This window comes from Pocillopora damicornis, chromosome 1 (assembly GCF_964200805.1).
Source record: "Pocillopora damicornis chromosome 1, jaPocDami1.2, whole genome shotgun sequence".
In the NCBI taxonomy this organism is placed as follows: Eukaryota; Metazoa; Cnidaria; class Anthozoa; order Scleractinia; family Pocilloporidae; genus Pocillopora; species Pocillopora damicornis.
This window is the reverse complement of record NC_142670.1, coordinates 25767082-25793965: the sequence shown is the minus strand read 5'-3', so window position 1 is coordinate 25793965 and position 26884 is coordinate 25767082. Positions and strand designations below refer to the sequence as shown.

Genomic DNA, 26884 nt, shown 5'->3' with positions numbered 1-26884 from the left:
TTGATTAAAAATTGAGCATTACCTCGATTGAACGGAGATTAAGTATGAATATAATGTAGCAGGCGATATTACTTTTGTCGACAAGGATAATCCGTGACTTGCCTCACCTATTACATGTTCTCTATCTGCGTTGTGCCATGATATCATTGAAAATATTTTACGATAATATTTTTTACAGTATTAAGATGAGGATTTTCAATTCTAAATGCAAGAGCGTACTTAGGGAAAGATCTACGAGAAACAGTTTCTTATGAATACGTTTTAAAATTCTTTTAGCTGACTTATACATAGATAAAAATTACTACATAGATATATTTCACATCGCAGATTATCTTAATAAACAATTAATGGGAAGTTCTGAGAATCAGTTTTTAATGCTACATGCTAAGTTAATGGTTATTTTTCTCTTCCTGCTTAAGGGCTCTTTCGCAGTTTTGGTGACGGTAGCAGTTTCATACTCTCGAAGAATGAACTCTGCTGACCTGACATTCTTCACCAGACCTGACCTTTCAGACAACTTTCTCTCAAACAATAAACTCACTTCTTGAGAAGTTAATTTACGTGCCATCATACAATTGGAAATTTTGTTCAGAAAGCGAAATTATCGATTGGAATACGGCCGAACGCTGAATACGAATTGAGTGAGCGAACAGATACTTTGATATCTCGGACGAAAACAAATTTCTCGCCTTTGCGAGTTTGGACCATTCAATTGTCTGGGAGTTAATCGACCTTAACATTTATCTTTCCTCTCCATTTCCGGTGTTTTAACATCCTCCTTTTGACAGATTTCGTGGAGGTGTCACTTTATTGTAGTTGTGATCGGCCATCCCTGTAAAGGAGGCATCGCAAAAATTTTGCGGAGTCTGTGATATAGGTAAGCAACGAAAAAAAAAGCAAATATCTCACGGCTAATACGAAGTCATGAGCGAAAACGAAGCACGTGTTCGTTCCTATTCTGTTTTGCGGGTCTAATATGCTTAATAGGGCCTTCATCACGAAGACAACATCGGGTGAGCTCAGAATCTACCCGAAATGACCTCCTTATGACGGATTTCGGAGTACGCTTTCGCGTTTTTCGTCGAGGGTCAAACACATAAGTTTATAGTACAGCAGTTAAATATAAAATATGTCATGTAAGCTTCAGCACTTGTTCCCCACGAAAAATTCAAAAAAGAATTGTTCAAGATCGTTCCTAACAAAGGGGCTTTGAGGTTCTGCGGCAGTTTCTTGATTTGTTTGAGTATTATGTGGTTGTCATAAAATAACCACTGAGATATATTTCTTTTGAACAATTTTCATGAGATTTTTACCTGTAAGCTAAATGCGAGTTCAAATTTTTTTTTAACGGGCACGTAAAATAGCACTACGCCGTTACTATTTTCTTCCAGTATCAATCATTAGGAGAAGGAGAAATATTACTAAATGCGTGATCGCGTAGTTTATAGCGATTCCCAAAATCCTAGATTCTTTAAACGAGCCATCAAACTATACTTCTCTGTTTTTGTTTACTCACAAGTGGCTCACAGATAAAGTTATAATACAAAAACTAATAAAAACGTTTTCAGTATATTTGAGCTATTTACTAGGTTATCAATGCGCTAATAAGCCTAACAGTAGCGTTTGAATTTTAGACGGTTATGTCGTCTCTTAAAAAATTAAATTATGAGAGATTCTCCTTGCAGTTGAGTCCGTTGAGAGAAGTTCAATGTTTTCACTTACGTAATACGAAAAATTTGTCAACACTGAAACGTCAGATAATTCGTGAAATAACGAACGGGAATTTCAAGAATTGTACACACCCTACCATTAAGGGGAATTTTGAAGTAAATGGATGTAAATGACCTTTCCGATTTTGTTTCCTCAGTATGCGAAAAGCTCGATGGATTCCTTCACTAAAATACCTAGAAATATTATAACAGTTTCGCGGGCTATGCAAAAATCGAATACTACTGGTACGTTTCATTATATTTCAACCTCTGTTTTCAAAAGGAATTCTCACCTTTGTTGGTCCGTGGAGGCAATGCCGAGTTTCATTGCTTACGATGGTAAACGGTTTGCCAAAAAATTGGATCGGTACATTACCACCATTGTGTTCAAAGACGGGAGACGCTGCAAATGTATAATTTGAAAAAGTATTTCGTTAAACTAGATTACGCACTTAGGGTGTTTTCCAAGGGCTTTCCTATATATGAAATATTTTAAAATATTTCAACACTTTTACGCCCGAAGCATTGCGTAAGTTTTTACAAAATTACGGCGAAAGATCAAGTCTCTACAAGGCCCACACTGAATTGATAAAGACAAACAAATCAGCTAAAAATAAAAGAAACTGCCCACCATTTTTCGAAAACCTCTTGTGATTTAACTCCTTTGAGTGCAAGGCCTTCTTTACAAAGCATGTGAAACTAATAAGAAGAAACCTTTCGAGCATATACTCGGACTCGTCTCTTTTCCCGTCGAAATAACCCGAGAAGTACTGGTTTTCAACAGAACAATTTTCAAGGTTTTCCTCAAGGAAGTCAATCTCCGATTTATTTAAAGAAGAATGATTAGTCGCCGCCATCATTACGCATTCTAGTGTCTTAATCAAAAATTGTCTTCTGTTTTTAGATGTCATCTTTACGCGGGCTTTCGCAATATTCGCGGGTTTCATAATGTCCCCGCTGACCAAAATTACCTTGTATTCTTACCCTCGACGAACGCCTACAATATAGCGTCACCTTTCATTTTCAATGTGGTGGTGATGCAGATTTTGACTGAACATTCTGTAAAAGTTAGGCCGCTCCTTTTTCCTTTCACCATAGGTAAATATAACCTGATTTATTCTGAATGTGTAAAAGTATTTTTTTGTACGTATTTGTCGCGTATTCTATGGTTTTCAAGGACAAACGCAATCACTGTTTTTTAGTATGTAATTTGAGACCAGTTTTCGAGAAGGTCAAATTTGATATACGTCGTATTTTGGAGCCTTTCAAAGGTTTGGATGGCCGCTTTGATCCTTCGTCAACAGCTCTGACTAAACGCTCTCATATGCTCTCCAACGGTACATGTGTTTCGCGCATTTTAAGTGCTAGTGTTTGAGACCTATTATGACCAAGAAAAGGCCTATTGTTGCGTTACACAACGTTACTATTGTATACAAAGCCGAATGAGATTGTTACAAAAGGTAATATTTTCATGTGTGCGCGCTATTTTCTTTGTTTTCAAGTATAATGTCTCTACCGCGGAAGATAACTCCAGAGATACGGTTTTCAAAACCTGATTTTAAGTATTCTCTATTCTTTTAAGCATATTTGAAAATCTGTATTTTTTTTATTAAACGTTGAGCGTGACGAATTTGGTCTTGGAGGGCGTGACGCTTCTCCTTTTGCGAATCCCGTATTTACGCTTTTAAGTGTATGACATGAAAAATAATTTGTGTATTAGAAGGTACCTGTCTCTTTATAATGAGTTTGCATGTCAAGGGTTGATTCCCTGTTAAATAACTCGCGAATTTGATATTATTCACACAGCTATCGGCTGTGAGTGTAACTGGTGCCAAATGAATAGATTCTTGGGCAAGGCTGCAGTTTCGATTCTTTCTGAATCTCTTCAGTTGCCTCCTAACAACGAATTTGTCACGGAGGAATAACAGGAGTCGCGCTGGCCTGCCAACACTTTTTAACTTTCGAAGGAATGGCAAAAGGAAGTGAATCCCCATTACATTCCACGTTTATTCGCGCTATCTTGCTGCCACCAGAGATGTTCACTCGACCGCGACAGGATGTAAATGACTCGCTTTTCGTTTTACGACCATGATGCAACGCAATCAGAGTGCGCACACCGCCTGTCTGCCACTAGTTCTTGGAACGTGGGAGGTCCCTTCACATTCTTGTGTGTTATTTCCGCAGGAATAATTTTCGCAAGAGCGCCACCTTTTCGTCTCGCATTACCGAAAAGTGCCTTACCCTCTCCCTCTTCCCTCACCTTCATTCCAACCATTTTTTTTACAGTATGGCGTCTCAAAAAGTCGATATGGCTACATCACCCACTCCAATATGCTCCAATACGAAGTCTAAGATCTTTTTAACTTCTTAGCTAACGTCCAAAGTCTGGCTGCTCGCTGTAATGGACAGAACTGAGGAAGACACTCCAAAACGTCGTGAAAGACCGCGAAGACAGTTAAACTCTCACTTCCTTCATAAACCCCTTAAGCAAGGAAACGGACCTGGCCATGGGGAGAGGGCACTGGGGGCCAAAATTACCGTACGAATGGGTAATACCCTCTTGGGTAGTTCTGTCAACGATTTTGAGTGTTTTGGCCGAAAAACAAAAATTGAAAATTGATTGCAATTTTCAATTTTCAATTTTTAGACTTCCGCCGAAAACAGAAAAACTAAGCCATGCCACAGACTGCAGCACTGTCGGAAAAGCAAAATTGCCGCTCAGTTTCATTTTTCACTTTATTGTCGACAGAATTAAAGTAAAAATATAAGTTATGTTTCAATATTCTATCAAAGGAAAAAAAAGTAAAAAAATTTCGATTTGGCACTTTCGTATTTTTTACGATAAAATATAACGAAAATCAAAATTGACATCAATTTTCCATTTTTAATTTTAAACGAAAATTGAATGGACGAATGATACACGGACCTTAAACGTAGCCTACGTGTATCCGTACCCTGAGGTTGACGTCTGAGATAAGTGTACACCCTGCAGAATGCGCGATTTCGTAATGTCGTTCTGCATGATGCGTAGGTCATAACCCTCAGATTGTAGATGGAAAGAATACACCTAAGTTGTTGTTAATTTGGTTTTTCAAACTATTTGTGATTCAGACTCAAAAGTTATCTTTGCCAGAAATGATTTCTAGCAAAGATCACTTTTGAATTCCCAGACGCTAATCCATTCCACCGCGGGGGTTCTACATCTTTTTCAAGATAAATTTGTGACATACCAAAACACGTGATTTTCAGCTGTGACTGGTTTCAGTAAACTTACTTACATGGTGCTAGATATGATAAAGGATGATATAAGTTCGATAAAGGATGTGGGCTTTAGTCTGTACCAAGAATGAACATGAATGCACTTTCTATATTTTGTTTTTGTTTTAACTTATTTTTTTTCGTATTATTACATTTTTTTAAAAAACGGTTCAAGTACTGTTCAGTCCCCATGAAGCAATTTACACGCAAACATTAGACTTCTAAGAATGCAGAATTGGTTAATTTGGGTTATAGAGGGGGAGATTATAGGTTAATCTCAGTCGATTAGATAATTAGTTCCACACGAGCGCCTTGCAAGACCTGTCACAAACTGCTTCTCTTTTTGCTTCGCTGTTGTCGCCCAAGTACATAAAATAAGGCAGATGGATAGTCAAATACTTACTAGGAATTTTGTTGTATAGTATTGGCTGGAGTATTTTTAATCGTTGTTTGTATTTTGATGCACCCAGCGGGCTTGTAAAAATATACCACAACTCGTAGAAATACGCAGCGATGCTACATACCGAAAAGTCTAGTGAGATGTCTCGGCTGGGTATCGACGGCGCCCGTTGTTCAAAGTTGGATTAACGCTAATTTAGGATTAAGCAGGTTTTTGGGTTCAAGGAAAGATCATAGGAAATGAAATGTAATCAGGGGAACTTTCTGCAAAGCTATGAAACTTAGAACTGTCGTAGTGTGTTGCATTATCAGACAGAATTGGCAGAATTCCATTTTTACTTGTTAGTCGCGAAAATATGAGTTCCTTTAGTTGCGATACCACATTCTCACATTCTGACCGAGGCTTCCCGTCGTGAGAGAAATCCTGTTTTCAACAGATTCAAAACATGTAATTACATTCCCTCTATGATTAGGATGCTAGACCTCGAGTCTATCCCATGTTGGACTGAACATGCCTGTTTGGGACAAGTGAGAGTGTACTTTCGTTCTGAGTGTTACGGTGTGGTATAACTTTGCTGCACAACAACCACAACAAGAGACGCTAGTAGCATCACCTCGTGAAGAGATAACATGAGAATCATACTTCTTCCGAACTGTAACAGTTATCGAACGCCTTGAATTTATTGGACTAATTCCAATTGGGGCTTGAGTCATTAGTCTTCCCCGCTTTTGTCCGCTTTTTTTGAACGCTTGGGTGGCTCTCTAATTACATTCCTGCGGGGCGACCTGTTTGACGCAGTTGTGGCTCGCTTCTTTGGGAGACATTTTGATAATAATTTTACATAATAAAATTAACTGAGGAAGTATAAATAAAACATCAAAGCAAAGCAAAATAGATGCTGTTAATTGGCAAATTATTTGTGGGTTTCAGCCACAGGTAAGCAAAATGTTTTGCCTGGTCGTGCACATGTGTTCAATCAGTTTCGTTCCCTTAGCTGCGTGTTGGATAACATCCAGACATATTGAATCTCACCGACACGCGCCACAGTTAAAATGAACGACAATCATATGTTTCGAGAGAAGGACTGTAATGGGTGTGATGGGGGTGAAGTTTCCGGTATAAAATTAGGTTTTGCAACTATGTTCAGGGCAAAATTGAGTGGTATAACTTCGTCAGTGTTTGTAAACGAAATGCTACCCCCAGGCTAAAGGAAACCCAAGATCTTACTGTTTACTAACCCTGTTAGCCGCTATTTTCCTGCAAAACTAGTTTAATAGGAGAGGTTGGTACTTGATCAATATAGTATTAGCATGTAGTATTGAAAGTGATATAGTATTAACATGACGTAAGGAGAAGTTGTATATTGATAAAACTGAAGTTATGGAATTCAATAAAGATGTTAGTAGGTTTTTGGTTCTTAAACAAAGGGAAGTAAGTAGGAAAAATAATTTAATACTATTTGTATTATCAGACCGATTTGGAATCGAAAGAATTCTTTGATACAAGGCTGCACCACAAACATTATGTGAGATTTTTTCCCCCCGGTATTCACTGTTGGAGTGATTTGTTTTTTTCAATTAGGCTTCTTGTAGGGAAAGAAAACGAGAGGTACACGCAGGAGACAAAAACTAGAAAATTAATAGGACAGAATAGAATGTAAACGAGAACTTGCAACATAGGGTCAAACACCACATTAATTGTCAATCATTCAGAATAGTGGCTTCGTTGTTACGTATGCCAGAATAGCGGTCGGAGAAGTGAACCGGATTTTTCTTGTCAAAATTAAGGAAAGCTCGGAAATATCACTTCAAGCAAGTCGAGATTTGTAACAGATTCCCGAGAAAAATACTCTACAGAGGAAGTCAACACTGTGGCTCAAATTATCACTAGGTTCAAGTTACGGAGAGTTCGAGTTACTAAAATCGCCTCGTGTCTAAAAGAAACAGTGTATCATCTTGCCTGTCAAAAGTCATCTCTGCACACCTTTCAACAGTGAACTTCTCGTGAGCTTTGCCTCGTCAGGATGGATTTAAAGTACACGATAACGGTATTTTTGATTTGTGCCTTGGCCTGTTTTACTACATCAGGTGAGTAAAAAAAATGACCGCGAGCGGGGCTAATTTCTACAAATTTAGCGCCATGATAGCGCGCGTGCCACGATCAGATTGAGCAGTAGGAGATGAAAGTTGCTCGAACTTAGATGGGCATAAAAAAAAAACGTGAACTTTTTCTTTGAAGGAAATAGTCATAATAATTGCAAAGAAGAGTATGTCCACAATAATTACTAAATATTAAAAATCATTTCTTTTGAAAATCTACCACGTCCTCGACTTCTCCATGACGAGAATGATTGATATTCGCCAATTAGTTTTTGGGAAGATCCGGCCCGTTGACAACACGAGTTAAGTTGCCGTACGCTGGGATCAACTCGGATCGTTCATTTCTCTCAATAGTTTGTGATCGGTGAGACAACTCTTCTAAGTAGTATTTTAAGCATTTCAATGTTGAAATTTCCATTGTATCTTCGTCTCGGTAAAAGCATATTTCCTCAAGCCGCTAACATGAATCATGAAACGTGCTCGTAATTTTCGCGACCTAGGAACTAAGACCTCTTAAGCACAAAGATCAGCACTCTTTAGCGAGTTTGTGCTAAGATTTGCAGATTATGTAATTCGCTAATGTTATGTAATTATTCAAAAGGAAAAGGAAGTTGTTTCCTGTTATATTGGCTGTAAAACTTGATGTTATTTTGCTTATTAGTGCAACCATGAAACATAAACAGTACGTGCGCTCTCATTGGTAGTGCCAAAAGGTTGAGCGACAGTAATGGAGTTTCCATTTATAGAGATCTGGAATATTTTGTTTTCCTTTGAAATGACCTTTGAAACTATTGCATTTTTTCCGCCAAGTTTTCGTGTCTCTTGTCATGCTATGGGGAAATATAGCAATGAATCAGAAGACAAATGGTTACATTGTCCATGTTCTTCTTGTTAAAAAGATACGAATACAATAAACGTCTTTGTTTAATTCCCAAAAAGGTATCTCCAGCTATATCAAATGAGCCTGACACATAGTATTGCTAGCTCGAATAACGATAAATCACTGTTGGGAATCAAAGGTCTGATTTCCTTCTGAACACTTCAAATTCTTTTTAAATTATTTTCATCAAACTTAAAAACCAGAGGTGGTTTCGATGGCGAAACAAAAGCACTTTGAGCACCGGAGGTGGTTTCGCTGGCGTAATGTAGGATTTTAAGCCCAGATGTCAGCTGTTAAATTTTTCCCTCAGGGGTAAGTCATTCTATAACCTCAGCCGCTTATGTAGAATTGCGCGTAGACACAAATAATAATGAAAAGCTGTCATATGCATGGAGTCCTCTTTGACTAAAAAAACGGTATGCTTGTTGTATTCGTTACTCGAATTCTCCCATCAAAATGGCTTCATCATAAATCGTCATTCATCATTGCTACTAACTTAACTTATCAGATTGAACATTACAAAAAAACAAAAACAAAATACAAACAATTTAGATCTAGAGTGTTCTTTGGGTTCCTCCATTTTTTACTTAAAGCGCACCAAAAAACGTGACAATCGCCTCGCGAAAATCTCCCTCGTTGAATTTGGAGGTTTTTCACATTCGCCTTCTCGAATTTCCGGTCAAAATGGCTTCATCGTAAGGCGCAAATTTTATCATTTCATACGTAATTCATTCGATTTAACATCATCAAAAAAAAAATCTATTTTTAATTTGAAGAGCACAACACAACGTGACTGAGATGCATGCGTCTCGCGTAAGTCCTCTTTGCTAAAAGTGTTGAAAGTGAACTTGGGGGCGGGGGGGGGGGGGGCTTTTCTGATTGGTCGACAAGTTTTCAATCGTGTCACACAGTCATGTCGTGTCACACAAGTTTTCAATCGTGTCACACAGTTGTGACAGAAAGCAGATGAAATGAATATCAAAAAATTGAAAAAAGAACGAAAGCAGCTATGGTTTAGGTGGAAAGTTGCTTCACCTAGACCTGACATTGCAGTCTCCATGAATCAACGGAAAAAAAAAATCACTCAAATTATTTATGTCTGTATGGAACGAAAAGTAGCCGATAGGTCAAAGTCCAACTTCCTTCGAGTCGAACAATTTTTTTCTTTTTCTGCATACGAATTGGAAGAAAGAGATCCAAGCACTTATTAAAAACTTACCGCATCATGAAATCGAACTAGAGCCTTCCCTTGCATGAATGATTACAATTTTTTACAGCAAATTTGATCCATTTGACCTTGCATCCTGCGAGGTCACTTTTGTAAACACGTTGAAACCCGTGTTTCAATTCAATCTTTATGGCCGACCCAAATTTTGTTTAAAAGTAAAGCGTACCCAATATGGTTCAAAACAAATAAAGCTGTGCTGCAGTTGGATTATCCGAGTACAAACCCTTAAAAACAATTTTATCTTCACTTAAACATTAATTTCACATGTGATATATTTAATATACCACATCGGAAAGAATTGGCAAAAATTCCCTGATCGGTAAGAAGCACAGGTCAAATTTAAGAAAAGTGGGCTTAAAATCTAATTTAATCCTCTTTTTGGTAAAGATCCAACATAGGAAATCTGGAGAGGAGCGCAAACCCTGATCTTGCACGTCACACCGTAGGAGCTAAAGGTTTTTTCCTATTTCATTTAGACCTTACCAGTGGTTAGCCTTGTCTCTTGCTTGTTATTAGAGTTGGCTGTAATCGTAAAGTTCTTTGTTTTCCACTCATTTTGGATAAACTGAGAATTCAACTTGATTTTATGAGCGATGAATTCGAATCCTAAGTCTGAGTCGTGGTCGTTGTTCTTCTCATAACATGTGCTCAGTGGTAAAGATCTTAGTGCATTTAGCAGTGGATTCTGGTCTTTGTCTGAAAATATGGGCTACCCAGTCCCTTCCTGACATAAATCCGCCAATGGCTGAAGACATTGCATGATGGGATATGATAATACGATAGAACCCCGCTAGCTAGAAATCTCAAGGGAAACAGAAAATGGATCGAGAGCCTGGGCGCACTGGGCTGACAAATTTTAGATTTGTCAATTGTAGCGCACTGAAAAACAGCAAAATATTTGTTAACCACCCAATGTCAATCGCATGGATATACAAATTGAGCAGTATTTGGACTTGGAGATTTAGCTTAAACGTAAACTTGGGAGCTATGATGTATTCTGAGTATCCTAAATACTGATCGTCATGCCACATCCCGAGGAACGAATCTTCCATCTTCACCGTTTGATTGCCACGTAAAACCAACTATTTTGGCGGCCTTCTAGCTGAAGGACCTGCATTTGAAAAGAGAGATCAATTTTCCTGATTGCACAATTTCTCCAAATCGTGGCTAGTAGATTGAAAAATCTGTCTGATTGCACGCCCGACAAAAATGTGTCCTGTTCCGAGGCAAGAAGAAGGTTGGTAAAGCTTGACAAAATTTGGAAACAAAAAATCACCGGGCGCACTTGTCTTACTGAACTGATGAAAGATTTTTTGGTCTTTGGTGGGGTTCGAGTTTTATGGGTTGGTGTCGCATTTCTACCCTCCTATCAATAGTTTCTTCAGAACATTCCTTATCAAAATAAAGCATAATATTTTTTTACCATTCTTGCACAATCAACACTCATTTTCGAACATCTAGTTTGTTTTTCATGGGCTTTTTTAAAGAGGGCTTGACCTGTGAAGTTTTGCTAAATAGATTACATTTTTATATTATTCGTAACAATTGCGATTAAAGGTTAGGACGTGTCAATCACTTATGTTCTGTGCCTCAAGACCGACGTTTTTACCATAAGTTTGAGTTATCAAGGTAAATTTGAGCCGAAGGAAAGCGAAATTAGTTCAAGTCAATATTCGAGTCAGCTGATGGTATATGACTGAAAAAATGGGGTCAAATCCAAACAAAATCGAATGTTGTTCAAATTAGCGGGTTCTACCATGAACAGATCATCAGCGAATGTTTAAGCGTCAAATGAGAAATAATTTACACGCATGAAAATAGAAACTATAAGTGCTACCCCATGAGGAGGCTCTTACAACACTGAATGAATGAATTGAAAGCAGCACAATTACTTAGCACACTGAGGAAATTTCCAGAGGACTCAGAACCTCTCTAATAACTAGGGCAGGTTTCTTTCAGAAATCATCGATAACATATATTCTTGTGCGCTTCGTAGGACCTGGGCAGTACACTTTCCGTGGAAAAAAATGGACGTAGATGTCAGGAAAAAGTTTTGAAAAAAGCATTGTTTGTTTGTTTGTTCTGCTATATTTCCTGTGGTTACGTATCTAGCCTTAAGTCTCGATTTCGTGAACTAAACCCAATTTTCCCGGCGCCTGCCCAAACAACATAGGTGCTGCCTAAATTATTTGAAATGGTTTTCTCTCAGCATATTGAACAAAGGCCGAGGACGCTACCATGTTTTTGGACACAAGTCGAAAGTTTTTAGAGAGCATGTTAAGATATTAAGGCTGCTAAGAAAATTGTCTAAGCGGAATTCTTTCGTAAAAGAACTTGCTACAAATGACTTATACCCTATTCCTATTCTGGGCCAAAGCTTAAACGTGTTGTGAGGCTGTTTTGTTAGATATGGTTTAAGTGTTTTATCAATTTCGTCTTAGATACTGCTTGACCCTTTACACACTAACATCAGTAGACATATCCTCCATACTGTTCTCAATACATTTCTTAAGGCGCCGACAAGGAGAATTTGTTTAGCAATCTAGAGCTTCTGTCATTGGTGATCATTTCCCTTTTTTCTTGTGGCATTATGTGTGATGTGGGGGTGATATTTTATAGGGGAATTAGATACTCTTACAGGTTAACAGCAAGTTAACCCGATGTTTGTCGACTTGAAATGTAGGAAATTGAAAATATAAGTTTGTGATCAATTAAATCCTATTGAAAATTCATTTTTTCAGTTTTCTGTTTATGATTTTTATTCAATTAAACCTGTTTGACTAAACATGTTGGTAATAGTTTGTTGACGTTTTTGGAAACGTTGAAGAGTGATATGCCCGGGCATGACAGTAGACGAATTCTTCGCTGAATATCTTCCACTTTCGTTTTTCATGCGAATCGTTCTCCAAGTGATCTCCATTGAACTAGATTCAGTTTTTGGCTTTTAAGGATCAAAATTTATTGTAATGCATTTCTTGTTCGGTTTCTTACGCGACGACTTGATCAGCTTTGCTGTTACTTGATTTTTATGATCAGTTGTGTCACTAAGTTATGCAACTACTTCTACTAACATCAAATTCAACCTTATTCCTTGCTTATTGCTGTAAAAAGTCACCTTCTTACTAATTAAATGGGAATGAATGGGAGAAAATGGGAATTTGGTGGTGGACATTTCCTTGGGTGGCTCCTCTTGTCTTCTGTTTCCGGGTCGAACTGGAATTTGGAGTGTTGGTTTATGAGGAGAGAGGGAAACAAAAGGATCCGGAGAAAAACCCTCGGAGAAACAACAGCACTCTCAACCCACGTGTGACGCCTTGGATTGGGGCCACAGTAGCGGGAAGTGAGTGCTCTCATCACTGCACCAACCCCGCTAATTCTATGTCAGTGGATGAATCTTTTCATGCTTTCGTTAGACTGACTGCACAGGCAGTAGTACTAGTGAGAGTTTTCTTGTGTTTTAAACTTTGTTGTCACAAGCTATGTGGACTAGAAAATGAAGGTTTTAAAAACAATTTAAACTTCTCTAACTTACTATCAATGGCAGCGAATCCCAGGACGCTTGAATGTCCGCGAACGCCGACAGTGAAATTTTACTAATACTTACGAAGGAGAGTTGCTGCCTCCATCTTGAGGTATTTCGAATATATAGCGACGAGAACTAGCATCCGGTCAAACATGTACTTAACTTATCACTGTCAGTTGAAAAGCTGTCAGCAAGCTGTCGCTAAGGAAAAAGGTCATTGAAAACCAACCAAGAGTAAAAAAGGAGTAATTGCGCTCCTACGAAATGTTGGAGCAAGATTTCTCTTATAATATGCAAACCTATGCACTATTTCGACGTCGTCAGGCCTGGGCATGTGAGCACTCTTTTCTGATTGGTGGAAGCTTGTCTTTTGAGGCGTGAAAATCACGTGCATCTTGCCCACCATCCACTGAAATCCTTGCAGATGGTTTCGCAGGTCACAACACGACTTTGACCTTCTAGGAAAGTCTTATTTTGACAGACATATGGTTTTACAGTTTTAAAATATTTCGAATTTTTTTACTTTATCTCGGTTTGCATTCATTGTTTATTTTGTCCTTGTGTGTATATCAAAAAATTTTTTCTGACGGATATTAATAAATCCACCTTAATCTGTTTTCTAACCTTGTTTTTCCAACCGATTATTTACTTACTTTTTTTTCACGGAAAGGAAATCTCGTTTTAATGATCGACATTACAAAATGATATTTCATAACGGTATTTCATAGGTCTTCTCCACATAGAGAAAGATGTTTTTCATCATGCGCGTAGGGCAATGAGTCCCCCTGAGGAATCGAACCTCAAACCGTCGGATTCCGCGTTTCGATGCTGTATCACTGAGCCACAGAGACTCTATGGTGAATGAGGCCATCACGAAGTTATTACGTGACACGCGTCCTGCATACTGCTAGGATCAGCGATGTCGATAGCGTCTGTTTGTAAATATAATGAGAACGATGGTAAGTTTTGAACTCGGTAGAGAAAATTAAATAAAAACACCTTTGTTTATTTCTTTACCAAGCTCAAAACTTACCATTTTTCGTATTTTTCTCTTCGTGTTCCAATGGTGATACGAAAGCTCAAATTTACTTTTGTCCCCTATTGACCTTTGGCAAACTGGGACAAAAAAATAATCCAAATTTGCTTTTTAACAGCCCTTTACATCAAAATTTCATTTCAAATTCTGTTTTATCTTAAAGTCTGTTTAAATCAAAATAAAAAGTTCAGAGTTACATCGAAAATCTGTCAAATGTTGATATGATGATACCACAGGTCGCCCAAGCTCGCGCTATAAGCCTCTGCAAGTATGTCAGTTCTTGTTGCGCAATTGGGATTTATCAGGATTTTTATGGGAATAAATGGTCGAAATCTCAACCTAAATGTCTGAAATAGTTTTGAATGAAAGAGAAACTTACCCCGCTTAAGTGGTCGTTCTTTTGCATTGCTTGGGTTTTGTAGGCTGACTAAGGCCGTTGAGCTCGGTTTTCTCGCCCTCTATCATATAGAGGGAAAAGCAGATTACGTATCGAGGATAGGCGGTGTAGTGTATCAGAGGAACACAATATGCTTAGCTGGTTCTTAACTCCTGGTGGGGTGACATGGGGTCATGCATTCTGCTGACAGAATGATTCTTTATCTTTTTTCTATCAATCAGATCCGCACGTCCAAGATTTAAAAATATAGGCTGAACAATGGTATATGGAAACAAATGTATCGAGATGTGTGAAGATTAATTGTCTTTTCTATAAACCAATTTTTTAATTGGACAATTGTCATTCATCAGTCAAAAAGGTTTCTGCAATTGATGATGATTCTGCGAGATGTGGGAAACCACAGGTCACCCAAGCTTTTACAAAGGCCTCAGTAAAGATTAAATATGATTACGTTGCGCAATGGGCGAAATATAAGGATTTACATGGGCGCTTGAGCTACCCGTGGGAAACAAGTTATTATATTAACACTGACCAACAATAAATTGTTGGCTTTTCTTTTCGTGCTCTTTCCAGTTTCCACCGAAAATAACCAGAAAAAAACATCCACACAAATCGAGTAAATAGATTAACAAAATAGGATGAACACAAAATACAGTTACACAAATTGATGACAGTAAATTTTCTACAGACTTTTAATGAACTATAAGTTCCACCTAGCTTGAAATTGCATTAATTGCGTAAGGAGATAATATGCTCTTATTGACTGAGTGGGACGGCCGGCCAAGAATGTTTTCGGCTCGAAGTCATGACGTACGAACCGACAGCAGTGAGGTCCGTGCGTTGAGGATCGAGGCCAGATATTTTCCCATTCGGCCCGACCTGACTCACTCAATAAGCATTTTAACACAATTTTTTTCGCGAAGTGTTGAAAATTACGAACGTTTTGTTGTAGGACGTGCATGCATTCAAAAGAAGAACGCGACTGGACAGCTGCTAAAAAGATTAAACAGTGAAAACTTTTTTTTTTTCTTCGAGTCAGAAGACACTCCTAACTGATCGAGGAGCGCAACTCATTTCCTCATTTGTTTTATTCTGAGTTGGAGTCCAAAATTTCAATTAGAGTTAACGGTAAATGCAAAAGAGTCGTGTCAGTGCAGAACCTAACGGCTTGTTCCGGACCGGCTCTCGTCAAACCGTCCAGCCCTGCACACGTCAGCTACCTTGGGATTGCGTGCTGGAGGCCGCAGGGTCATTTGACAATAGCTGACAAATTCTTCATAGAGCTACTTTGGCTTTATTTGTTTCCCACCCAGACCAAATAGTTAGTAAATATGAGAAGTATTTGGATCAATATTTCTTGAATTTTGTCAAATATTTCTTAAGTTTTGGTTAATTTTTTAATTATTCATTAACTAGCTTATTTTTTCCTTCTATCACAGTTTTAAGTAAATGTCCCGAAATTTCTTCAAACGTAACCTTGGTGCCTTGTGGCCATCTAAACGCGACCAAAGATCAGTGTTTGAATTGGGGATGCTGTTGGAACGAATCTTCCGATGCTAACGCCACAGGGTGTTATGGGATCACAAATAATCAGTCAGTGGTAAATGCAACGGTTCCCATGACAACAGTCAAGACTCCACTGACCAAAGTAAACACATCTACTGTAGATAAGTAAGTTTTCATTACTAAGAGTCTAATGATTCATTACTGACGGAACTTACACAGGTTTATGTAGATTAGTTTTAATTGAAGTATTTTCCGTGTCTACAATTAAGCGAAATATGAGCCCTTGCCAAGTAACCTCTGCCGTTGGAGACACTGTTATAGTGAAGCGTACCACAATATCAAGTTTAGACTCGAATACAGACTTCTAGATCCGGAACAGAAATGGCGCTGAACATTAGCCCAACAATTATTACGTTTGGAATAAGTAAAGAAAAATAAATGCATAATGGGAACAAGCAATTTGATATTTAACAATTGTTCCACGAGCGCTCTTTAGATATGAGATGATTGACGGCCAACGAGGCCCGTTGAGCCGAGTTGGCTATAATTACCTCATATCCAACGTGCGCGAGCGGGATAATTGTTTTATTAACAACGCCTCAAAATAGAGGTAAATCTTCCGAACTTTATTTTGTAAGAACAAACTGAATGTTGGAATGTTTAAAAACATTTTCGCTTTAAGTCGTCTTCTTGCGTGCGCGTGGTATGATGGCTTATAACCCATGATGGCTAAGCAAATGAAAACTCTTGAATTAAATCATCCAATGATCCAGTATTTGATAAGTATGTAGAAATCGTATTCAAAAGTCTGACCTGTTCTTTTAAAGACGCTTTTGAGTCGTTGACTCTCCCAGGGTCTCTTATAACTCTGATTTCAAAGTACTGATCGAATAATTAAGAGGTTTTTAGTGAAATGGACGCATTCGGCTAACGTGTTTACCTTCTTATTGCTACTGCCAACTCAGGTCATTCGATGATTAATCTGGGAGGTTACAACTCTTCTAATTGCACCTACTCCAGTGCACTTAGCCGGGGGTTAAAAATTATACAATTGCAACCTGCTAACGGATTCATGACATGATCTGAATTGGGTGGCAACAGCTGAGTACGTCTTAATACATACACTGTAGCCTGCAAAGCTGGCGTAATTTTGGCGAGAGACTGCTCAGTATTTTTTTTTGTACGGATATAGCTGGGGAAAGAAAGAAATTTGTACCAAGGGGGTAAGAGACGATCAAAAAGAAGAAGAGGGGAAATTCTTCTCACCTGTCCTCACCTGCTCCCCCCGCCGTCCACTCCATCTCTAGTCAAACGTGACAGGTTGAATAAATAATCGCGAGCGCGTAACGTTGACTTGCCTTAACAAGACACCTGTACTGCGAGCTTTTTACGTTGTTGTTACCTGTTTTTTCCACACATATGCAAAGGGGACCTTGGCCTTCAGACATTCCTCTCTCTTCTTACAGTTGCTTATTTAGCGCAGAAGTTTACTGATTGACTTTTTTTTAACAGAGTGAATTTTAGATCCTTCGTTTTGAATTTTTCCTTATTTTACTTTCAGACATGAAGGCTTCTGCCAAGTGTACCGTGCTGGGGCATGTGATCGATGGTTGAACTACACGATGCTGGAATACCGCTGGACACCCAGATTTATTGATTACAGATTCGGGCTGAATGGAACTGAGAATTTGATATTAGAGTTCATGAAAGTAATCGGAAGGATCAAGGGACAGGAAAGATGTAGAGAAATTTTGAAAACCCTCTTGTGTGAATATTTTCTGCCGCCATGTAACGAAGTAAATGAACCGTACAAATTCTGTAGAGAGGACTGCGAAGCTGTTTTCAAAACATGTCATACTGCTATAACGGAATTGGTCGGAGCGGCAAAATACTTTGTCGAAGAACTGGGCGATAATCTAGGGCATGCTGAGGTTCCTGATTGTGAAAAACATCGCTATTCTGCAGAGTATAAGGCTGAGAATTCCACCTGTGTTCACTTTGGATTGTTTAGTAAGTCTACTCCAATTGCTACTCTCATCATACTGATAACGATAGCGACAACGAAGAACGTCAATGTCACGATCACAATCATGATCACGATCAAGTTCACACTCATATTCTTTTTAACGGTCACAGTCACGGTGACAATAACTATCATGATTACAATCAGGGTCATGGTCACGGTCATGATCACAATCACGGTTGCGATCACGAAATCGATAAAGATGATGACAACTATCACGACAACGAAAATGACAACAGTCGCCATGAAGACTAGACGATAACGATGTTGATAAGCATAACAATGTTGACTCCGACTGTGCATGAGTTTACGCGCTCTTTTAACCCTCCAATTTTACCAATACAGACCCCTTTAAGTGATTTTTGGAATACGAGAAGCTGATTTTTAAACTTTGGAGTAAAAAGGAAACTCTTATATAATCCCTTAATAGGTTAGTTTTATCATCGCCTACATTGGAGTTAATGTATCATTTCCTTTCCCTTCTAAAAGGACAATTGTATCATTTTAAATTTTTTTCTGTGGTTTTTCGGTTGGTTAACCTGCACTTTGTGTTTATATCTCATTAGCTGGTAGTATTTGTTGCTGAATTTTTATTGGCTGTTATACTGTCCTAGTTGACACGCAACTTTATTGATGTTGGCCATCTCGCCATGTCTCGCTCTTGTGCTGACTTTGATATAGTTTCTCTATGGGAAAAAGGCTCAGAATTTCTCTTTATATTTCCTCCCAAAGCCTTCTCTCCAACTGTAGAAGCCAAGGATGAAGAGAAGGAAACATCATCTAAGCTTAACATTATCGCTTTAGCTAGTGCTGTCGTGGGAATCGTACCTGTAGCTGTAGTTATCCTGATCATCGCTATTGTTACCAAGAGGCGAGGCAAAGTTGTGTCCATAAAGAACAGAGTTCAAGTGGAGAAGCACCGGGCTTCTGAAGAGGACAAAATCGCGAGCCTTTTTAAGCCTGATGACGTCAAACAAATACCGCTGACAAGAATAGAGTATATCAGGGACCTGGGATCATGGAACTTCGGCTCAGTATTTTTGGGTACGTATATTTATCGGGAGAAGGGGGTGCGGAGGACTTTAGAAGGATCACGTGGTTGTCAGGGGAACTGAAGGGGGATCAGTGAGGGAAGGGAAGGGAAGTGGTTTCATAAGAATATTGCAGAGCCTTACGTGGGGGGTCAGGGGAGAGTTTGACGCAACCAAACTTCCCTGACCTCAGCCCCACCATTCGATAAATGGCGAACGGTCTCTCAGGATAAACTTCTTGCGATAGTCAGGTTGATTGTTGTCGTAAAGTATTTCCCGATTCCTTAAAAAAGAGAGGGAGAGAGAGGAGGTTGGATTGCATCCCAGCGTCCTTTGTTTGTCCAAATAAGGAAATAGTGCTCACCGACGCTTAGGCAGTGATGTATAGCAATGCAAGAAGCAGAGTGAAAAGAAAGGGTGAGATATTATTAAAACATTCTTTTCATAATTTGAACTTTTTTCCCTTTTTTTAGGAAGAGCACATAGTTTGATCAAAGGAAAAGACGATGCAGGGATGAGGGTCGCTGTCAAGACTTTGGCCAAGGAAAGCTCAACTGAGATAAAGGAGAATTTCATCGAAAAACTTGCGTTGATGTCTCTTTTGCACCATGAGAACATTTTGGAATTGCTGGCAGTCTCTACCGAGGAGGAACCATACGGAATGATATTCGAGTATATGGAATTAGGAGACCTTGCTCAATTCCTGAGGAGAGCTGGACCTGGCTTTGAGGGTGAAGAAAAAGAGAGGGGTAAGATAGTAAACTATTAGCTTTACCCTTGGAACTATTTATCCTCAAAGATATTCATTTGCCTTTTGATGTTCACTTGACCTTTTAACTCCCATGAGTGACCAAGACAGAATTTCTCCTTACAATATCAATACAATGTCAACCAGACGAGTGATGAGAATAAAGAAAAATACAAATTTGGGGATAATTAGTGGATCCAATACAAAATTCTCTGAACTAACATTATAAGAATTGTATGGTTGGCAGTAAGGAGGATTACAAATTTGATCTGGGAGTTAAAGGTTAAAAGTCATTCTACCAGGGTGGATATGGGAGTCGCATTTTCTATTAGTTCTGTTATTTCTTTAGTTGTAAGCTCTGTGTAAACTGATATTTTTTTCACAATATGGCTCCGTCCAGCCAATCAGGAGGCTGGAAATTCAATAACCATGTTTTGAAATCAAAATATACCGGAGCCATTTCCGATCTGTGAACGCTCCTTTGATATCTTGCTCGAGACTCGTTGTGCTATCCTTAGCCACTGGCTTAATAATAACTTGCGGAAAGAGAGGCCAACACAGTTATTGCAATAGGTAAATAGTTAAAAAAAAAAAAAAAAAGAAAACTGCGTCGTGAAATAACTTCAGTTTCTAAAGTAGTTTAATTCTATACTCTAATGTTTGTGCAATGGTACGTTTAATTGAAGTGACATAATTAATTTTTGTCATAACAGTCTATCTTACGCAAGAGGACCTGGTTTCCATCTCATTCCAATGTGCCGCTGGTATGGAGCATCTTCAGAGGCTAAAATTTGTTCACAGTGACGTGTCTTCAAGGAATTGCCTTGTGGGTCATGGGCTTACTGTGAAGATTGCTGATCTTGGCATGGCCAGACACGTTTACGTCTCAGACTATTATAAGGTATATATTTCCCATAGTCATACATTTTTTGATATGCCTCAGTTAGTGCCTGCACTATGATTGGTCGATGTAGAGGGACGTACAGCGAAATACGGCCTTCCAAAAAAAAAAAAGATTATTATAAGATATGATAAGAGGTATCACTATTTATTTACCTCAAGTTGGGTATGTTTTGATCTAAATAGGGGTTGCGAGAGATTCTCAAGATTGAACTGTTTCAACCTATTAATCTTGTTACTTGGCTTAGTTACAGTGCGAGTTTCTTATACATATAAACCATCTGCTCTGATCGTTCGCTTATAAGCAGGTCTGTCGCTCAATTCCTAATGGACGGCTTAAACTTTTTCCTTTTAAAAAACTTTTGACAAATCATTCCGAAATATTTTCTTTTGTTGCAAACCACATAAAATGAAAGGACATCCACCCCGGTGGGACTCAAACCCACAACCTTTGAATTAGAAGTCCAACACGCTAATCCATTGTACTACGGGGGCTACGCCGAAAAAAGCACAAAATTTTTTACCACTTGCTGATTCTTGAGAATTACAATCTCGAGAAGTTTGGAAATCATCAGATTAAATCAGATGATGCATCAGTCTGAAACATAAAATATGATAACACAGAGTTTTTATTGCTAGGAACGAGAAAGTAACCAAGATTATTACTACGTAGAATAATTGTTAGTGAACATGACATTAATCCAGGTCTGTGCGCTAGAAATCTCAGTGTGTGGTTTGATAGTCAGTTAAATATGTCAACACACGTTACCAAAATTTTGTTATGCAGCCCTCTATTATTCACTTAACATTAGTTGTATTTAGAGGTATTTATCTTGTGATTCTTTACTGACACTCACACGTGCATTAATTACTAGTCGCACAGACTATTGCAACAGTCTGTTGTATGGTTTACCTAAATCATAGATCTTAAAATTACAACGTGACTTCCTATGAACATCGGCGAGCTTTCCAATGTTACACCAGCGCTTTATGATCTTCACTGGCTGCCAGTACGCGCTTGTATTCATTTTAAGATTTTAGTCTAAGCTTTTAGGGCAAATCATCGGTTATTTATTATATTAGTGATTTAATCAATGTTAGGGCAAAGTCCTCTTCCAATCAATGGCACCTTGTTGCTGGAGCCGCCTAAAGAAAAAATGCTTTTTACGTTTAGTGCTAGATTCTTTTATGCCGCTGCACCGAGTCTTTGGAAAAGTTTACCCGCCGAATTGCATGCTATCCCATCATTGACAATTTTTAAACGTAATCTTAAGACCTACCTTTTTGGTTTTTCTTTAACCGTTTTAGACTAGAAATTTTATTAACATGGTAAACTTGCTTTTTGTGGAATAGTTTATAGGTGAATCATTGTAAAGCACTACTGATCATTTCTGTGTATATAGCGCTATAGAAATACTAGAATTGTTGTTATTATTATTATTACAACAGACTTAGTTTGGAGGCTACGTTTCTTCAAAAGCAAACAAAAATTTCCCAATATAATTTTCCTTTTTGCTCTGGTCCTTAAATCAACCAATAGCAAAATAGTTACATCTTTTTTACAGGAAAAAAAAGAGAAAAAACTCGCGAAAATTTAATATTTTTGCGCGAGTGACTAAAACGTAGATAGCTTAACTTGAATTCTTATTAATTTTTGTTTGCATAAACCTGGTTATAAACCTATCTATAATCAGTTGGCCCTTTGACCTCTAAGGATGACCAGCATCTTATTTCTCCTTACTCTGTCAACCCTGAATCACACATTAAGGTCATGAGAATAACGGAAATGATCACCAACTAAAGGAACTCTTGATTGTTAAACAAATTCTCCTTTTCAGCGCTTTAGAAAATGTATAGAGAACAGTATAGAGAATATACATTCTGATGTAAGGGTGTAAAGAGTTTAATGGACTATGAAACTTTAATTTGATCAATTTCCTTCCTTAAATTCCCCAGATGGAGGGCCGAGGTTCATTACCAATCCGATGGATGGCTCCTGAAGCCTTGTTTCTGAGAAAATTCTCATTGGAGTCTGACGTTTACTCGTTTGGTGTTCTTCTGTGGGAGATCTTCACACTGGCGCTACAGCCTTACTATGGGTACAGTGACGAGGAAGTCATCGAGTTCATTAAAGAGGTTAGTAAAAAGACGGAAATGTAAAACATTTTCCGTGGAACCCTATACACCGTGTCAGAAATCATGCGATGGCACGAAATTTCTTTTTGCGGATTAGGGTTGGAAAGAAAAGGAACTTGTAGTCTAAAGAAAAAATTCCCTTCGCGTAGAAGTAAAGAGCACCTTTTTTCAAGGATGCACCTAGGATGTCAGCCGTGAATACATTAAAACCATTTGAAAGTAATGAGCAGAACTCAGACTTCTCGAACGCTATCTTCTCAACATCCGCAGCAGGTTATTGAGAAGTTTGACGATTTTATAAAACAGCTATGCGCTTATCGGTACAAGCGACGAAACGTTTTTGACCAATCAGGTTGCGCCCAAATTGTTATGGGTGTACCAAAGCGCGAGGGTCCCCTGTGGATTAACCAAAAGAGTGTGAAGCGATGTCAATAAAATTGCTGGAATGTTCCACAGGGTGTCCACCTTGGAAAAACTGATTACTGCCCTGATCATGTGTTCGAAATAATGAAGAGTTGCTGGAACCAAGAGGCTTCAGAAAGACCAAAGTTTACCCTGATAATGGCGGAGCTTAAACCGAAAATGACATCAGACTATGATTCATTGCGTTATTCACAATCAATTCCTGACCAGGAACCGCTGTACCAAAGAATTGGCAGCCCGATAATGGAACTAAAAGGTAAGTTGAAGGTGGATTCTAAAAAAAGTTAAGTATCTATCTCCTCTGGACCTGAGTCTTTTGAACAGTGCCGCGACATTCAGTAAGACATGAAGGATACAAAACCCCTCTCGATTATTATTACTGTTCGCCCCAGCTAAGTCCTCCTGGCTCTGATCATTCCCAGTGCCCTCAGCCCCGGTTGTGAAAGCTGGATAGGCTCAGCACTAGTAGCGATGCCGCAAAAGATGAGCTGGAAAACGACAAAAGCCAGGTCCATCGGTCGTTCGACGTTGGCTTCGTAGCGCTTGCGCTTCGGAAGACGTGCCGTGGTGCAATTCGCCAGACAGAGTAGATATTATTGTTGCACGTCTTCATCAAGAGTTCAGGAGCTCATGTTCTTTTAAGAACATGTATTTCTTGGATGACAATTTATCTGGGAAAGGAGAATATTATATGGAAGTGCGGAGGTACGAAATTCCTCTTCGAATGTTGAAAAAATATTTCACGAGTGAGCGAAACGAACGAGTGAAATATTTTTCAACACTCGTAGAGAAATTTCGTAATTCTAAGCGGCCTGTAATATTCTATTTATTATACAAACACCATGAAATACATAGAGGATATTGCATGGCCGCGCGTATATACGAAACCATAGCAACAATGATCTTTTCACGTGAGAGAACAAGTTATCTTCACGCGTGAAGATATCCTCTTTTCGCGCGAAAGCTCACTTGGTATTTCACTGGTGTTTATATAATAAATAGTGTTATCTAATCTACGAGCCTGTCGTCTTATTCCTGTTATTTTGCCCCGGAAAAAGCACGAAAATCACGTGTGTTCAAATTAACAGCTAAATGTTCCTTTTCGCAGAAGTTGCCACTCCTACCCACCAAGTCACCCTGGAAATGTCCAAGCAGGCCCCAGATACTCCACCTCCTTCTATGCACCAACCTGGGCCAGCTTATGAGAACGTCGTACGCAAACTCAGTTTCCATAGTGACGAAGAAGAAGGTTTTTTTGAGTTAGATATTGAGCAGGAAGCTTACTGATTATCGTACGTTTCTTTAATCAGTTGACTTGAAAAATTCTTACTAAAGGTTCCCTATGTATTAAGGCGTTAACTTCGTCATTACCCCTAATCATGCGGCTGGTTGATCTCACAACCGCATTATGCCTTAGTCCAATTAAAAGTATGGCCGAAAAAAAAAACGGTGTGACCGAAAGAAAAAAGCTAACAAACAACCAGGAAATGACAGATGGGCCAAAAGGGGTAGCTTCGAAGGAAACTTGGAAAATTTGGGGATAGCTTTCAGTCAAAAGCATTGTCTTCCGATCTACTAGGATGGAATTTATTGTATCTTAAGCCTTTCGCAATTTCCAAGATTGTTTAAGCACATCATGCGTTGCTTCTTAAAACAGATATAAGTGCAAACTAAGGAACTGCAAAGCGAGAGTTGATTTTCATTTTCTATTTTGTTTTTTCTATTCTGATTTTCTTGAGCTGGTATCCAATTTCTCTTAGTTATTCGATATTAGATATTCGATGAGACGGGATAAATTTAGCTCTCGTTGAAATGCGCTGTCCAACGACAACGTGCTGCGACTTATGCTCGCAGACTTCTGTTAAATACAGATATCGTCAATAAGGAACTCGAAAAATGTATCCTAAAAGTTGTAAAATGACGAAACGTCGTTAAAAAGGAAGTTGCTGAAAGAAGGGCGCGAACTTCTTTGACGCAAAGTTTTGTTCGGTTAAAGGAACGATGACCTTTAAGTTGGTTTGATATACGTAACTTCGTTTCATGGAGTCTGTAATAGAATCGTTTTGGGAATTTTCAAGCCTATATACATACTTAAAAGTATGCATACTTAAACTTACTTTCAAGGATCTATACACGCGAACTGGTAAGGGGAATTGAAAGCGATTCCACCAGATGAAGAACCCAGCAAATGATTCAATATGTTAGTATTTTTACCCACCAGATGATTTTCTTCCTCGATGAAATCTAACAAGGGATAAGATTGACAGACCGCGTTTGGTCAAACGCCTGTGCATGTGCAAACTTTGTGGCGTGCTTTCAAGGTTTCAGAACCAACTTGTCTCACACGGGTTACGGACAACCACAAAAGCCAGCAAAACACGGTTTTTTTTTTAAAAAACGTATAACTTTTTTAGTAAAGCTCAAAACAGAATAAAGAGGATACCCGTACTTAAATGCCCTTCTTGTTCGAGAAGTCTCGAGTTTTCCCTCTTCGGTCTTCTTTGCTTCCTTTCACAGATTTCTGTGAACTTTCAACAATGATTTCGTTCGAAATTTTTCGCGGGAAACTAGCGTGCGGCCGGCCAGAATCTGCTCGCGCATGCTCGACGTTTGACCACTCTGTCCGCCTAATAAATTTCACCATATGATTTGTTTTGTCCAATACGAGTAGAAAATAAGGGAGGGAGGGAGGCTAACTATGTTAAAACTGCTATAAGTTTGCCAGAATAGATTCAATCCACTTTGAATCAGGGCGTTTCTTTGTATATTACTTTTTCTTTTGATAGGGTGAAATTGAACGCTGTTTACAATTTACAATTCCAAATCAAACTTTTTTATAATTCCAAATCAGTCTATTGTCCCATGTACCAGGAACAAAGATTTTAAATTTTGATGAAATTTCACGTGTTACAGTTTCATCGCCTGCTATTGCTAAATGATAAACACTAAAAAGCTTCATGAAACTTTACCTTGCAGTTAATGTAGACACTTGTTTTATGGCATCCATGAAAATGCAGTTAATTTGTTGTTCCAAATATACGCTTTATTGAGCGCTTTACAATCGAGTGTCGGAAGTTGCTTCGATTTTGCTTTATTTCGCCGTGATTGGTCCAGAAAACTTGCTCCATCCTCTCAACCAATCAGATGTAGAAAACGGGAGTTAGTCACTCGCGTTTTCCCGCGCTTTAAGCAATGAAATTTACTTGTCTGTACTTTGCATTCTTGTAATGTTTTTATTTTCTCTGATTGCTTGATGTCGTTACCTCGGTTTTGGTATAATGATACTCAATGGAAATAATTTCTATGTACCCTTAATAATTAAGGAATTCTTTTTGCGAATCATTAGTGCTCTCCGTTATCACGAAAGAACGCAAAGTAAGCTGATACCACAGTCAAATTCTGTGAAAGAAAGAAAAATCTACGACACTCGATGGAAATGAGCTATAAGTCGCAATAAAATGGATATGAGTCATAATGTAGCGAAACGATAATAGAGAATAATTTCTTAGATTATAGATTGCAGGACTTAGTTTCTTGTTAAACAGGAAACTGGGTTAATGATCATATTAAAATATTTGTATCAGCAA

General features: G+C 38.5%; 1 protein-coding gene and 1 long non-coding RNA gene across 7 annotated transcripts in view; one reads left to right on the top strand and one right to left on the bottom strand.

Annotated features, from left to right (window-relative positions):
• The window catches only part of LOC113675539 (uncharacterized), a 20850-nt gene extending 6203 nt beyond the window's left edge, over positions 1–14647 (bottom strand). The window contains exons 1-2 of one of the 6 annotated variants that reach the window (XR_016188510.1): positions 14513–14647; positions 2003–2112 (exon numbers count right to left, since the gene is read on the bottom strand). This is a non-coding gene — a long non-coding RNA (uncharacterized LOC113675539). Of the gene's footprint in view, positions 1–2002; positions 2113–10057; positions 10252–13106; positions 13400–14512 lie in introns of those variants that run through there. The other 5 variants (XR_016188507.1, XR_016188498.1, XR_016188512.1 and 2 more) reach the window with 5 other exon arrangements.
• On the top strand, positions 7066–26884 carry LOC113675538 (inactive tyrosine-protein kinase transmembrane receptor ROR1). Its single transcript, XM_027192135.2, has 9 exons — positions 7066–7454; positions 15970–16201; positions 17598–18046; positions 18792–19103; positions 19564–19839; positions 20552–20739; positions 22695–22874; positions 23331–23553; positions 24406–26884. The coding sequence occupies exons 1-9, from the start codon at positions 7391–7393 to the stop codon at positions 24582–24584; spliced, it is 2103 nt and encodes a 700-aa protein (XP_027047936.2). The 5' UTR covers positions 7066–7390; the 3' UTR covers positions 24585–26884.